The 15,496-nt window shown below is 38.7% G+C and overlaps 2 protein-coding genes across 3 annotated transcripts in view; one reads left to right on the top strand and one right to left on the bottom strand.

The window, feature by feature from the left end:
• The first annotated feature begins 498 nt into the window (after positions 1-498).
• LOC138006590 (uncharacterized) overlaps positions 499-15,496 on the top strand; it is a 55,021-nt gene continuing 40,023 nt past the window's right edge. Inside the window, exons 1-2 of one of the 2 annotated variants that reach the window (XM_068853022.1) lie at positions 499-748; positions 1,377-1,423. The gene's annotated coding sequence lies outside the window, so the exon portion shown is untranslated. Of the gene's footprint in view, positions 749-896; positions 995-1,376; positions 1,424-15,496 lie in introns of those variants that run through there. The other variant, XM_068853023.1, reaches the window with a different exon arrangement.
• On the bottom strand, positions 11,362-12,243 carry LOC138004981 (uncharacterized). Its single transcript, XM_068851276.1, has 2 exons — positions 11,779-12,243; positions 11,362-11,730 (listed from the first exon to the last, which is right to left on the bottom strand). The coding sequence occupies exons 1-2, from the start codon at positions 12,241-12,243 to the stop codon at positions 11,362-11,364; spliced, it is 834 nt and encodes a 277-aa protein (XP_068707377.1).

The raw sequence follows: 15,496 nt of genomic DNA, 5'->3' as shown, positions 1-15,496 counted from the left end.
GCCGTATCACCGCTTCCGGTTAAATTTGGCGTGGTTTTCAGTCGTTCATGGTTGAGTGCATGCAGTGGAAAAGTAGGTCATGCATGCTGGAGTATTCAACCGCGTATGTTCGATCCTTGATCAGGGTGACCCGAAAACACTGACCCCCGTTCCATGGACCCCCCCACGGACCGGGTCCATGGACTGCCTTACGGACCGGTCCACGGACTATCTCTACGGACCACCCCAAAAACACAGAATTAAAAATAAATAACAACTGAAAATTTGTTTATACCGGTTGTCTGGATAGACCACTCTTGCAGGTGAGATCTCAGCCATTACGCTCCGCAAAGCAGATAATTATAAAGGCTAAGGTGTTGCCTTTTCCTTCGCTGTTGACCGGAGTGCTTCGAAACTAAGTTCTTCCGCCACTTGTTTGTTGTGTCTGTGTGGAATAAAAATACATTTCTTCCGCCATTTTGTTCAGGACAGAGAGATCGTGAAGACTGGGGCGAGTTCACAAACCCGGGGGAGAATGATCCGAACATTTCAACAAAATGGCGGAGGGAAACATTGAAGATAGAAAATGCAAATAGACTTACTTATTATCAATCTTTTTCCAAGGATTCGGGTCCACAGCGAATGAAGGGGCAATATGTGATTAATAGACTTTGTACCGGAGCCTGAGCCTTAGTCTGTTGAATTTGCGGAGCGTTACGGTTGAGATTTCGCCGATACGAGTGACACGAGTGGTCTATCCAGACAACTGGTAAGTCAAATCTTTAGTTTTTTATTTTCGTTTCTATGTTGTTTTAGGGTGGTCCGTATGGGGGGGGTTCGTAAAGGTAGTCCGTGGACCGGTCCGTGAGGCAGTCCGTGGACCCAGTCCGTAGAGGGGTCCATGGACCGGGGGTCAGTGTTTTCGGGTCACCGCCTTGATCAACGCCTTCGATACAACTTCACCCTTTATGAATAAGGCGTATTCTGTCGCTGGTTTGGTCTGTAATCTCGAAAGGTGAGTTGAAAGTTCGCTTTTGTGCGTTCTCTTTGTTCTATAATACGTGTGTGCACTTAACTGAAGTGCTGTTTTGGGAGCCAGCACGTTCCAAACTGAACTAGCGAGCTTATAAATCGAAACCATCGATCAGTTGTTGGGAATCGATCCATGTTCAAGTTGAACTCCCTCACTGATCAGTTGCGCAGTTTGCTCGATTATGAAATGACTTCTTGTTCTTCCTGCTCCATTTGTTACTTCTCTTGAGAGCGTTTCAGCTTTCAGCTCCAGTTCTACTCTTTTTGCATATTAGGCATAAATGATTTGTGTTATGAAAGTTAGAAGTTTTCGTACAAGATTCGATGATGGATAACCACATAAATTAAATAATAACCTTTTGCAGAGTCATTTCCTGTCGTCGAGGACCTCGCATCGGCTACCAACCATTTGGTAAGTTGCTCAGTGTTACTAAATTGTTTCTTTATAACACGAACCAGTGAATTACGCGTAATCAACCAGTTCTGACTACGTTTTACCCGCTTCCTGTTGTGTTCTCTATACTTTAAATTAAAAGCTACAATGTACAGCTTATTTAGGTATTGTTTTTACGTTTATTTTGTAAAACGCTCACGGTCATTCAGTTGTAACTGGTGAGTTTAAGAAGCGACGACGGCTACAACTACGACAACGCCAGAAAGCAATAATATCATTGGTTAAAAGAGCATAAATAATCGTGTTGCAAGTGCAGCACAGATTTTAGCAAGTATGTTAGCAGTCCTCTTCGTGACGACGTGAAATCACCAAATTTGTGGTTTTGACGACAACGTAAGCATGCAACAGACCTGGGGGTGGGGGGAGGGGTACTGCCATATATAGGCTATATAGGTATGTGCCGCTGTGAAGGGTATGGTTTTGAAGCAGTTTACTCTAGCATAGGGTATATAAATCAGAGCGTTTGGGTCTAGAATAGGGTATCATTTTTCACGAAACTGACCAGTTGGTTGAAGATTTTATCTAGACTAAGGAAACCAGGAATTGCTAGTCAAAATATAAAACAAATTGAATCGACAAGTTTAAATTTTTATGACTCAGCCTCAACAGCGTTGATAGATGACTATCATAAGACGCTACTGGATATCATTAACTGTCAAAAATCGGGATTAATACTGGTTAAAATTAAACAATTTATTGTCTTGATAATGCGTATGTACGTGCTTGGCATTGCTGGACAAGTATAAATAAATCCTTTTTTAAGAAAGAAGTGATTGTGGTATAAGGTATTTTTTTTTGGCTTTGCTTTAGACTGTGCTAGTGTCCTCAGTTTCTGGAAAACAGCTACTCTTAGGATAGGAGTGATTTGGGGAGTTTACTCTAGAATAGGGTAGCAAAATCTAGCCAAAACTACAGTCTGTGACAAAATTCGTTGGAACAGTACACGACTATACAGATCTAGATCTGAAGCTTTCGCAGCTCACTCTCCCCTCACAGTGTTGTTTTAACGCCAGTTTCTGAGCCCAATTGTCAAAACAACATTGTAGGAGGGTAAAGTATTGTAAAGTGTTTCAACAATTTTGTCCGGGACTGTATTTTTGAGGAATTTCAGTTATGAAAAGAATTGGCGGGAAATATGCTACATTTTAGGAGAAGGAAACCCTTGATTTCTTGCGGCCTAGAGTGTGATGTTGCGCCACATTTGTGATAAATTCGACAATAAATGAAACATACATCATGTTCAGGTTTCTTTGAATTTGGTTGGTTGTTTCTCGTTAAAAAAACCCCATTTCATAGAAGGTTGACTGTGGCTGAGCATGTTCTGCTTAGGAACGACCTTAACCAGGATGAATTTGCAGAGGCCGTTCGAGTTTTGTTCCGTGAAGGAAAGTATCGTAATATCTTGTTAACGGGGGTTGCTGGTTGCGGCAAAACACTTTATAATTCCTCTAAACTCTGTTTTCGAATCGTTTTGTAATCCTGGTACAACCACGATCGCTTTGGTTGATACTGTAAGTCAGACAGCGATGAAGTGATTTTCTCAAATGACGTTCGTTGGTGTCCCTAAATTAACGCACGGCACGATTTTTCACTTCTTTTGGCAGTTCACAAAGTGCATTTACCTAGACTCAAAACACATTCCGCACGGGATGTTGACTTTTCACCCGATTCTCCAATATTTTGCACCGGCAAGGAAGAGTTTACCTTTGTTAGATGCGCGATCGCTGGTCGAAAGTCTTTTCATTCATTTCATGCGGCACAAATTCCCGAAAAAAGGAATGTTCAGCAGTGTATTTCCCCATGCTCCCGTTTTATTCGGCCTTGATCTTCTCACAAAGTTAATTAGCGTGCATCTGTAATTCAACGAGTCACCAACGAGTCACCATTTTTAAGAAAGCTTTTTTGGTGAGAAATATGCACAATTGAACCACGATGATAAAACAGTCAGAAAGGGCAGTAAACACAGAAGGTGAATCGATTGTTTTGGACACTATAGGAGAGAAAATAGCCATTTTTGAGGCGAATGTGCATGGTGACGCTGTCAATGCACTGAGTAAAAGTATCCTGCTAAATTTAATTAATACAGTGGTGACTCGTGCACACTAACACAATGTCGTTGTTTTCTTCTCTTGTTGGTTTTGTGTAGCGAAATTCGACTCGAAAAAATGTTAAGCGATATCAAATTAGCCTACAATGGAGCTGTTATGAAAAAATAGTCAGTAGAAAGCGTCTAATACTGTTACGTTTTTAAACTGCGTGGCACCATTTTGGTACAAAGTTGCTCACCCAATGAACTAAAGTAAACAAGTCTTTACACCACGTGTCATAGGTTTCAATCCTTGTGCGGAATTCGTGTTTTTGATAACTATAACTTGTGTTTCCTGCATTCCCATGTCTCCTACCGACAGAAATTGTCGAAGAGTTATAAAATAAAAACTGTACTAACATAAAAAGTATTCTTTTAAATTTTCTGGGTCTTACGAAGTTCTACTCGTGTAACATTGGGCCGGGTAATACATATATGTGCAAACTAATTTTAAGCCGTAACAATATTTGACAGTTGGCGATGCATCGTCATTTTATGTAAAATACCACATCAGTTAGTATTTTATACAACCTCCTGAAGGAAACTACATCAAGGTAAAAGGCAATATCCTTCGTCCATATATATTCAGTATGTAGTCATCTCATTTTTAGAGCAAATCTTAATCTTTTTAGCACATCCAAGAAGTCGAAAGTCCTTTTTTGTTGATTGTAGGTAGTAATATCCTTTAGAAGTTAGAAAGCGACAAACTTTTCTCACAGATACAGCAATTGTAGAAACCCCGCATTCTTCGCTCTTGTGGGCCTCCCTTGTCTTCTATAACATAACTTCCATGGGCATCCTGAATTAAACAATGGCTGGATAGGTTTTCTCTTAACTGTTAAACCTTTGTATGTGCTTTCCGTTCCAGGAAAATCGTCATTGATTAATCTCCAAGTGCTTTTAGGAGAAATGTAGCGCATTTTAGCTACTTTACGAAGAGAAAACCTTTGAATGTGAGATAAAACAAATACGCTCGTGCCCTTGTCACGCTATCAGTGGCAGCAAGAAAAACCATATTTCAGATCATGACTCTCTTCTTAGCTAAATCTAAACAATTTCGCTTATTTTATCATTGTCCATATATAACAAAAGAAATTCGAACACTGTACATCAAACTCAGTTACGAACAAAAAAGTTACGCAGCGCTATCGTACCGGTTATGAAGGAGACTGCAAAGTTGTGTCACTTATGACCCTGTCAGCACGTCCTATAAATAGTTTAAATTCCTCACAAATACAGTCTGTGACAAAATTCGTTGGAACAGTACACGACTATACAGATCTGAAGCTTTCGCAGCTCACTCTCTCCTCACAGTGTTGTTTTAACGCCAGTTTCTGAGCCCAATTGTCAAAACAACATTGTAGGAGGGCAAGGTATTGTAAAGTGTTTCAACAATTTTGTCCGGGACTGTAGCTCTGGTATAAGCTAAGGGTTCCAGGGTCCCAGCTGCACATCCTAACCCAGAAATTCCTAAAGTACCCCTCCTAACCCCCCCCCCCCCCCTCGGGCAACAGAGGATCTTTCATTCTCTATTTTCACTCTGAAACCGCCCGTACCCATTTATTTTTAGGATACTTCGCCCATATTGTAAGACCTGAACGAGACCGAATAATCGCGAAAGACTTACGATAAAGCAAAGTTGTATTTTGAGGTGACGTTTTCGTCGACCATCGCTGTCGTAGATCTTCACTGGCGAAAAATGTCTGATTGGTCAAGGCCTTGTCATGTGACTTCAATACCTCAAATCAAACATGGCTGCCATTCGGTGTGTATTAGATCTCCGTTGACAAAAAAAAAGACCCTTTTTCAGGCCAGTAAAACGGACGAATGTTTGACTGCATAGTGCGTTTCTATGCCAGCGAGATTCTCTTTTAAGCCAACAGTGCTACGAGGGAAATTTCTTTAAAAATTTCAAGGCCAACGTGAATCTCGGTTGCTGAGACAGTGTTCGAGTGGAAATTCGTTTGTGGAGCTTACCAGCTAATGGATTACCATCTTGATTTCAATTCATGCGTTTATCTTTTAAAAAGTGGAACAAAAAAGATACCACTAAATTTCCAAATGGTTTCTCTTCCAACTAAATAGTTACACGATGTTTCCACGAGGGCCCGCATCTAACAGAAAATGTTAAGATTTTCGCTTTTTTTTTTTTTCAAAATTAAGTTGTTAAAATTGCCATTCAAGTGGTTCATTGAGGAAAATTTATTAAGACCGAGGGGAAAACTTAGAAATGTATTTCAGTCGTTCAGAAATAAATTTAAAGTGAATTTAGCAGTAATAATAACCATGTCATAGCACCTCATATTGGGTACACTAGAAGGAAACCTTTTAGTTGCAATTATATATTGTTATAGTTGTTCCAAGCAAAATGCCAATTGTTTGCTTCCCTCCAAATTATAGAATTAAACATAGATTAGGTTAACTCTGAATAGCCAAAACAACAACATTCTAAGTTGAGAATTTGATTCAAAAATCCAGCTTACTAGCAGAGAGAATTTTACCGTAACAAAATATTACTACTGCTAATAATATGCTTTCACCACATTGACAACAAAAATACTTAATCAGGAATTTATTTTATCTTCTAGCAATAAAACAGCAGGAGGATATAAAATTAGGTATCTTCAAAGTTTAGAAAACTTGTTAAAGGTGATTCAGTGCCACCCTCCAAAACTTTTCACAAATTTCACGCTGGCCTACTAAGTACTTCCAGTACAACAAATTATTTAACCTCTCTTTGCAGACTCTGGTTGCAACACAGCTGCTTCAATAATTTTAATCCCCTTGCATTAGATTTAACTTTTAAAAAAACCATAACTTCATATTTCTGTAATAATCGTTCAAAGACATTGAGTAAAAGCATACAAAGCTACATTTGAAAGGGGCATGCTAATCCCATGTTGCAGTTTTCTGGATAAGACTTCACAGAAATAACTCCTGTTACCTTTCCATTTGTAAAGAGGTCCCATGATTTATGAGTCAATGAGTCAATGAGTCATGAGTCAATGAGACTAACAGTCAATATAGCAATAATTTATTGATCAAGCCTAAGCCCTCATTTCAGTGATTAGGCCTAAGCACTCTCTGAAATTTTAGCTTTCATGTTATGGGCTAGGGTAACTGCACTAACTCATTGACTCATAAATACTTAAGACTCATATGTAAAAAATATTTCAACATTAGATGCAATGAATTTTTAGCAATTGCTGTAAATAATAGTAATCATTCCTACCATTTCAAAGGATGAATAAACTAAAGTTGAATGCAGTAAGTGTATTAAGTAAAAAAGTGGTCCAATTTATTTAAGCTATAATCAATTTTCCTTGCTTTAGTCCCTGGATAGTATTAAACAATGGTGGTGAAGTGAACAAACTCCCCTAAGGGGAATTCCCTTATGAAAATGACAGGGGTTCTTGTTGTTCCTTTTTGGAGAAAAATTTGTGGATTTGTACTGCTTATGATACTGAGACCAAACAGCTGGAAGAGTTGCTGCAGTACATTTAAGGCTATCAATCTGAAAAATGAATGGAACTGTAGAACAATTTGGTAAGCGAGCAAATAGCTTTTACTCATGAATTATAAAATGCCAGTCATTTGTCAATTTAGAACTGGTTCCTCTAAGGAGTCAGATTTCTTTAGCCTACATCCACAAAACAAGATTCTGTTACCTTTAAGGGTTGTTTTTAAAAAAAGAAGACCCCCTCCTGAGCAAACTGTATCCTCATGTTTGGATTCTCATTGATTTAATGACTTTAATGATATGATGCAAATTTGTTCTACAATTATACTCAAATACCATAAAAGTATTTTTAAGCTAACTTTTTTGCAATGTTTACTCCTTGAGCCACCAGCTTCAACTTTGATACTTTGTTCCAAAGGCCAAAGCAGTTGTATAGCAATGGTGGAGGTGATAATTAATCACTTTGTTTTGTTTCAAATGAAGAAAAAGAAAGTCAAAGTAATGATCGCACTTTAGTTAACCCTTTCATCCCTAAAACCGGCCATACTTAGTATTCTACTCTGTCTATAAAGCCAGAGTATTTTGCTTTGTCTAACACCAGACGATTTTACTCGTCAATGGGGAACCCCATGAAGTCAACTGTCTTACAGTACTTCTCAACATAAAAAAAATGAATTCTGTGGACTTAAACATTCCCAAATAGAAATGCCATATATTCCAGATATGGTTACATAAACTCTTCAAGATTTACCTGCTTCAGGAACTTCAAATGACTGAATATTTTGAATATTTTTCCTGAACTCCTGCAAACTATGTACACTTTTTAATGGTTTGCCCTTTAAAAGTAACATTCAGAAATAATGCAAATACAACTGAGGCTGTTTTGCATTACCTACAAGACAAGACAACAATATCCTTTATTCAAACACAATCAATATTGAAGCAATAATATACATACTTGTGGGGTCATGTGCTAACTATAATAAAGATACACTACAGGAAATAAAAGCTTAAAACTAACTATGTGACAAACATAGGATATCAACATGTACACATAAGGGATAGGAAAAATAAATCAATTGCTATCGAATGATCATATTGCAAATACACCAAAAGGTAACGGTTGATTGACAAGTTCCTTGTGCATAATGGTAGAGCATGTTTGAAGTCCAGCAGGAAGGTGAGAAGTTATGATAAAAACTTTAAACATATTTTTTACCAAAATTATTTTACTGCCATCAAACCCAATGAGACCTTATGCATGGGACACTGTTTCTAACTGCAGCTCCAAATCACACAATATATTAATAATTAATAAAATTTGCTATCTAAGAAAAGAACAAACATGTGGGGTGTAATCAAAAAAAGGCCAAGGCAATAAAGCTTCCTTTCAGCCTTTTCAGGAACAACTATCCACTGTCAACCATACTTGACTCAAAACAGAATTTCCGTGATCCAACAACCCATGACAGTCCCCAAAAACCAAAATTACATCATTAATGCTTCCAGAAAACAATAGTCTAAAAGAAAAAAGATTTGAAAAACAGTAACAAACCTGAATCTATAGATATCTATATACCGGTACATCTGTACCTACACTTCTGTTCTCCCAAACTTTATTTTAACAAACATGGATTTTGATTTTGATTTTACTAAACTCAAATTGATTGCAAATCCATAACTTGGTAACTACCGGTACTTGCACGCAAGGATCGTTGAGTTGTGACTGCGAAAAAGTATAATAACTTAGACATTCACCAGAAAAGGGAATATAAATGACCTTAAAAGCAGCTATTTAAAATATTTGATACTAGGGTTACGTTCCCAATGACACAATCACATTCAAAATCAAATTCACATCTGATCGAATCATTGATCATTCATGTAGAGGTGCCGATCGTAAGGTGTAACGCAAAAAAAAAAAAACTTTCACGTTGAACCATATTGCCATTTCCCTGCCACCTGGTACAAGCCAATTCACACATGAATGGAAACCTTGGGAATCCTCCTTTCTGCACATGACAGTAACTTTTTGTACCCGGTGGCAACAAACTTTCCACATTAAAAATTGCGTAAAAAACTCACCTGTTTCGCAGCTCTTATCCCACGAAATAAAATTTTCCAGGAGCAAATTTTCCGAGGATGCTGGTTGGATTGGACTTTCAAACGTTTTACACAACATAGACGTTCTCTAAGAATACATTCCACTTGAAACTGGCGTTAAAACTAGCCTTGATCGCTCTAAAAAGAACGGAAACCAACAAGCTACCGATTCTCAAACGGCAGCCATTTTTCTGTTCTTCTCGGGAGTGCTTTTTTCACGAGAGCCAATGATAGTCCCGGAAACGCGTCACGTGCCATATCGCGCGAATCATGCGCAGACATTTTTCGCCATTGAATCGTAGATCACCGTAGATCTTAAACTCCTTCCTGACGCACGCACAGTCGGTAAACAATTCGTATGATAGTGCTTATTTTTCCATGAATTTATTTGTAGCTGGATTCCTTGTTGCTGCTCAACCCGTTCAAACGAGGACATTGCATGGCAATAATGAGGCAATCCTAATTAATTGTTTGTTTGTTGTTTGGTCGAACTATACTGCTTTCTGTTCTTGTTAGTGACTATGTCAGAATTCCTTTTATGTTAATTTTCTGACGTGATCACTGTAAATCATAATCCACACACAAATGATCCCATTATTTGCAGCAGAATTCAGTAATTTTTTCTGCTTAAAAGGTTCTAAAGAGCAACATTGCGAGGTATTTAGTAATATTAGCTTGCTGGGTTTAATAAATTATTTGTTTGTCGTTTGATCAATGTATACTACCCTCGTACCCTCAGCTTTCCTTGCACATCGAGAAAGTAAGTAAATGATGTATCTTGAGTTTTGTTAAATTTACAGTAATTTGATCTCGATCCACGGTGTTTGCGTAGGCGTAAACGATTTGAGTAGTAAAGAGTGGGTCAGAATTTTATCAGTTTTGAACAATTTTTTTTTGACCCGCCACACGAGCGTTCGGTGGGTCAAAAAACTGATAAAATTGCTAGCCCACCCTACACTTCATGAGGAGGAGACCCAAAGCAAGCAATTGTGCCCGCCCAACTTAAGCAGGAGCCCTAAAGCCATCGCTGCCACTCGGCTGGTTGACCTATATTGGAGAATTTTTTTTATTATCAAATAGGAATGGCTGCCAAACCACAAGATAACTTTGTCGCACAAATGAACCAAATGGTGCAACAAATGCATCCCGAAGAGTTTCACTTCGTAAAAGAAGAGGGTTGATTTTAATTTTCTTAGCCAATTGGAACAATTATAGGGAAATTGACAATTTTTCGGATGAGCAGCGAGTGCGGGGTGGCGTTGGGAGGGGGGGGAGAGGGGGACAAGCCTACAAAATAGCTGTGTACTATCGATCTCAGACCGTTGATTTCAGTCTGCGGTTAAAAAAATCTGATCACGTGATAGCATTTTTGTGGATCTGCGGTTTCGAAAATACTGATCACGTGGCGCTATTCCTTCGTTCTTCCCACGGCCGAGAAAAGAAAAAAAAACTGAAAATCAACGGTCCATGAAGTGGGCTGAAAAAAAGGCCTTGTCCATGGACGTGTGAGATCGATAGTACATGAAGTAAAGGGGTATATGTAGGCAGAGTGCTTTTGTTGTTTGGAACCCGTGATGAAACTCGACGCACAAATTTTTGACATGACTTCTCAACCTTTTTTAACTAAGTATGAGTGTAATGTGATCTTTTGTTTTTATCAAATGATAGTAATTTGTAAAGGAAATGAATGTTCGATATTTGGGTGAATTTAAAAGGTTTTGGAACTTTTGAAAAAATTTTCACAATAGGGCGTGATGGAGAGCGAGTCAGAATCACGTTCTTTTCGTCTGCCAAAATCACCTTCCCAAGAAAGTGATTCGGTTTACGAGGCCGTTCCAGCTTCAACTAAATATAAAAATAATTGGACTGTGAACATTTTCGCCGAATGGCTGAGGTTGAGAGAGGTACAAGTGCTGGTTTTAGGTTGCGGGGGACTTTTCAAAGACTGCGAACCACACAAAGTTCTACACTTGAGTGCAGCAGGAGCCCATCACCCGGAGCCTCCATCCAGACTATAGTCAACCTTAAGTCAACCTTTGCCCGTATCTTTTTATTTTTAGAATATTTTGTGAAAGATACGAGCAAAGGTTGTCTCCCAGGGTTTATATGGGAGATTATATTGAGACTCCGGGTGATGGGCTCCTGGTGCAGACATTGCTGAAATGGATGCTCTTTCGCCGAGCTATTAGGCCGTCCAAATTCGTTTTAATCCTCTGGTCGCCAATGATAAAAGGTAGTGCGAAAGTTTTATGTTGAATGTTCGAATTTAAAATGCATTGTGTCTGTTGCCTGTTTCCTATCCTCCTCGTGCCTCGTGGCATATAGGGCCTTTACAAAGGTCTTCCACTGTTCTCTGTCCGGTGCAATCATCCTCGTTTCCTCCCTTGATCTCCACCTCGCCTCTTTACGTTCCTTTTCAACTGTTCGTTGCCATGTTGTCTTCAGCCTTGCCCGCCTTCTTTTCCCTTCCAGGGCCCAGCTCATTGCAATGTTAAAATCATTATAACGGTCTTTCCTCAAGATGTGACCAATCATATTCCATCTACGATACTTCACTTCCTCACTCAGCGGTTTCATACTCTCTCTTTCCAACAGCTCTTTAGTACTGACATGATCCTGTCATTTAATGCGTAGGATCTTTCTTAGGCACTTATTGTGGAATACATCTATAGCTTTGTCATCTACTTTGTTCATTTTCCACGTCTTGCATCCGTGTTTTCCCATAACTCTTTCATAATCCCTGTTTTCGTATCCAACCTTAGTATTCATGTCTCCAGTAACTATGATCATATCATGAGTATTTACACCATCTATCACATCTTGCAATCGTGTGTAGAACTCATCATTGTCCTGTTCGTCTGCATCTTCCTTTGGTGCGTATACATGAATGACTGTAAGCTTTAAGTATTTAGAATAGTACCTAACTTGAATTATTCTTTCACTGATAGGGGTCCACTCCATCAGAGCTCCAACTGCACTTTTTGACATCGATATACCTACTCCCTGTCTGTGGTTGCCATCATCTTTGCCAGAGTAAATTATGATGTCTCCTTCTGCAAGTTGCACTTTTCCTTGGTCCGTCCAGTGAGTTTCACTGATGCCCATGATGTCAATACCTTTCTTGTTCATCTCTCTTGCTACCTGTGCAATGTTACCACTTTTCTAGAGCGTCCGTACATTGCAGTTACCAACTTTCAGGGTGTGGTTATCGTGCATCAGTGGCCTAGTCGGCCCGGGGGCGTCCTGTTGGATCTGGCTCCCGTGCGTCATTGAGTCCCTCCTACGAGGTACGGTCACAGCGCCTCCCTGATAGCCTTGAGGCCGGGACACACCAGGCGATAATTGAACTGCCTGTTCGTGACCTTGAACAACCATCAAAAACAAATGTATAATAAAGTGTATAATGATGCAACAAAAAAATTTCCAAAAAAAACTAACTGAAGACGAAACATTCATTTGACAGTGCCTGGCTGTAATTATTTTTACTCTATGTTTTGTTGAAAGTTATTTTAATCCTGGGAACACTTTTTGGATGGAGATACAAAACTGCAAACGGAAAATTATTATATGTTCAAAAACATACCTTTTACCTTGACTTATGTCTACAAAAAAACTTAAATCTATCACGCATTTTACACGTAAATAAAAAGGCCAAACAGTCGCGCAACTGCTGATGGCATGTATGATTCTTAGTATTGATTATAAAAAACTTAATTGCTGCCTATAGGCAGCTTTCATATTCTTGAAGCCATCGAGAAATTTTAATCAGAAATCCTGTTATATGGCGCAGTCTAGCCAATCAGCAGCTGTCTTATAAGAAAAAAATTGACACATAAATTGACATATACTTGCTCAGCGGGAAATCGCATGTGCTCGCAAATCACATGTGCTCGCAGCAAGTGATCAGTGTGAAAATTTCGCTGTTTACAGGTGAGTTTTGGCACTTTTTGCTGATCTATTATGATTACTTCTATTCAGTCGAGGAAGCATTCATCAAGGTCATGAAGCTTTCAGTGAGCATTCTAGAGGCGACAGTGTGCATTTATGTCACTTGCAGCTTTGCTTTCCAATCGATCAAATTCGGTCGATTTATGGACACAAACAAATATCGATAACATCTTACATCATGGAGATCGCATGCATTTACATGCACTAACCAATAAAATGGTACCCGATGCCAATACTCTTTCAATAGAGGAGTTGCCGGAGGTGGCAACCTCGCAGAACAATGCTGAATACCGTTTAAACTACAACAAATTTTATCAAGGGCGCATTGATCGCTCATTTTGTGGCGATGGGCCATTTTGCTCTCTGAAGCAGGTTTTGATTAATACATTTTCGGATAGTTCAAATGCAATGTTAGTGCTTGATGGTTATGTGATGGCTGTTATCAAAAAATCAGATTTTAGTACCTGTTTGATTCACATGCACGAAATTCGCTGGGAATTCCTGATGAAAATGAAACTGCTGTTGTTTTAAAGTTTTCTGAATTAAATGAATTTCAAAATCATGTAGTTATCTCACAGTTGTTTTCCACAGAAGGTGTCAGTGATCCTTCGAAGGATGAGTTCGTAAAGCTCTTACTAAGTTTAAAGGACATAGTGGTAACTTACAACAAACGTTCCAAAGTGGTCACTAACATTCTCAGACCACATACTTAGTGTATTTCCATAAGGCTTCGAATATAGCCCAACATTGTTAGCCGAAATCAATACAGTAAACACCCGCATATAAGAACAATTGCATTAAGAACATCAGGTTGAAATTTGGTCAATAAAGCACCATATAAATAAGAACAAATTCTGGCTGATAAATAAAACATGTTCTTAATATAAAGGGAAAGGGTATTAGGATAAGGAAACAATTCAGTACAATAACTTACATCAAAGTTCTCTGGTGTTAGACCAATACAAACTATAAAATCTATTACAAAACAGCATTGTATATTAATTAAACCTCCAGTGATATATAGTTTGAAGTATTTCTTAAACCAATTTTAAGAACACTTTCAGGCTGATTTCTCACTAACCACCCCTCAAATAAGAACACGATCAGCCTTAAGCCTGATAAATGTGTTCTTATATGCGGGTGTTTACTGTAGTCTATTACACGTTGCGTTACAGTGTCACTCTCACTAATTGTTCTAACAATCAGGGCCCGGTTGTTCGAAAGCCGATTAGCTTAATCCAGGATTCGCGTAAACTTTTGTTTCAAGTTTTCAACTTTTTGGTGAAAGTTTTTTTCCCTTATTTTTGTTTTTCAAGATTAAATTCTTCTAATGTAAAGTTTTGCTAATTATCAGCGTTGAATAGCATTTTGGAGTAGAGACAAAAAACTCCTTGGTTAATTTTTAAACTGGGATTAGCGTTAATCGGCTTTTGAACAACCGGGACCAGTTCATGAACCCGTTATTGCCGTCATACATGTAGTAACTGTTGTTGCACTAAGTATTTAGTTTATTTCCACGTCGCGCTAGATAGACAAAAGAAAGTGTCACTAAGCGTTCTAAAAATCAGTTAAAAAGCCCTTATTATTACATGTTGCATTACACAGTGTTATTCGTTACACCTTCCGTTTTCGTTAACCAATATATTTCTTTCCCACTTTTAGCAATTACTACAAGCATAATCCCAACAAAACCCTTAGCCACACCAATAGTTACTTGTTAATGTTATAATCAAAGAACATACATGTAACCATGTCATTTTGCAAATAAAATAAGTTATATTTTTGCTAAAATTCTCATTGTCGTATTTGCATTCAAAAACACCTTCAACGGCAGCACTCACTTCTCAATGAGAACTGCTAGTATAAATATAAGCGTGTACGTTTACAATTAAGTACGTTCTAACACCTTAAACAGCTACTTTTACAACATGACACAAAACTTAACTTAAAAAGGAAACTTCTTCGTCCATTTGTTATAAAATGTAGATAGGTTATTGTTCGTAGTATAAATGTATTTTTCTGTTTGGTATTTGATCTTAAGCCCTAGCCAAACGGAGTCGCAAGTAGACGCAAGTTCACAACTTGCGTCTACTTGCGACTCCATTTGGCCAGGCCTTCTGTGCACTTGCGTTGACTTGCGATGACTTGCGCTCACTTTGGTCGAGATCAAATTTTCCGGCAAGTCGACGCAAGTTTTTCACCGTTTGGCCACCCAACCCAAGTCAACGCAAGTTGGTTGACGTTGATATCCGCCATTTTGTTTCGTGTGTTTTCGCGCGAGACTAAGTCCGTAGCCTTGAAATGGTTATTTTTTGCGACTTGCGTGTACTTGCGAGGGAACTGGCGGGTCCGTTTGGCCACCCAACGCAAGTCTCTACGCAAGTTCAACTTGTGGCTACTTGCGACTACTTGCGAGTCCGTTTGACCAGGGCAT

This window comes from Montipora foliosa, chromosome 6, assembly GCF_036669935.1.
Source record: "Montipora foliosa isolate CH-2021 chromosome 6, ASM3666993v2, whole genome shotgun sequence".
Classification (NCBI taxonomy): Eukaryota; Metazoa; Cnidaria; class Anthozoa; order Scleractinia; family Acroporidae; genus Montipora; species Montipora foliosa.
This window is presented reverse-complemented; position numbering and strand designations above follow the sequence as displayed.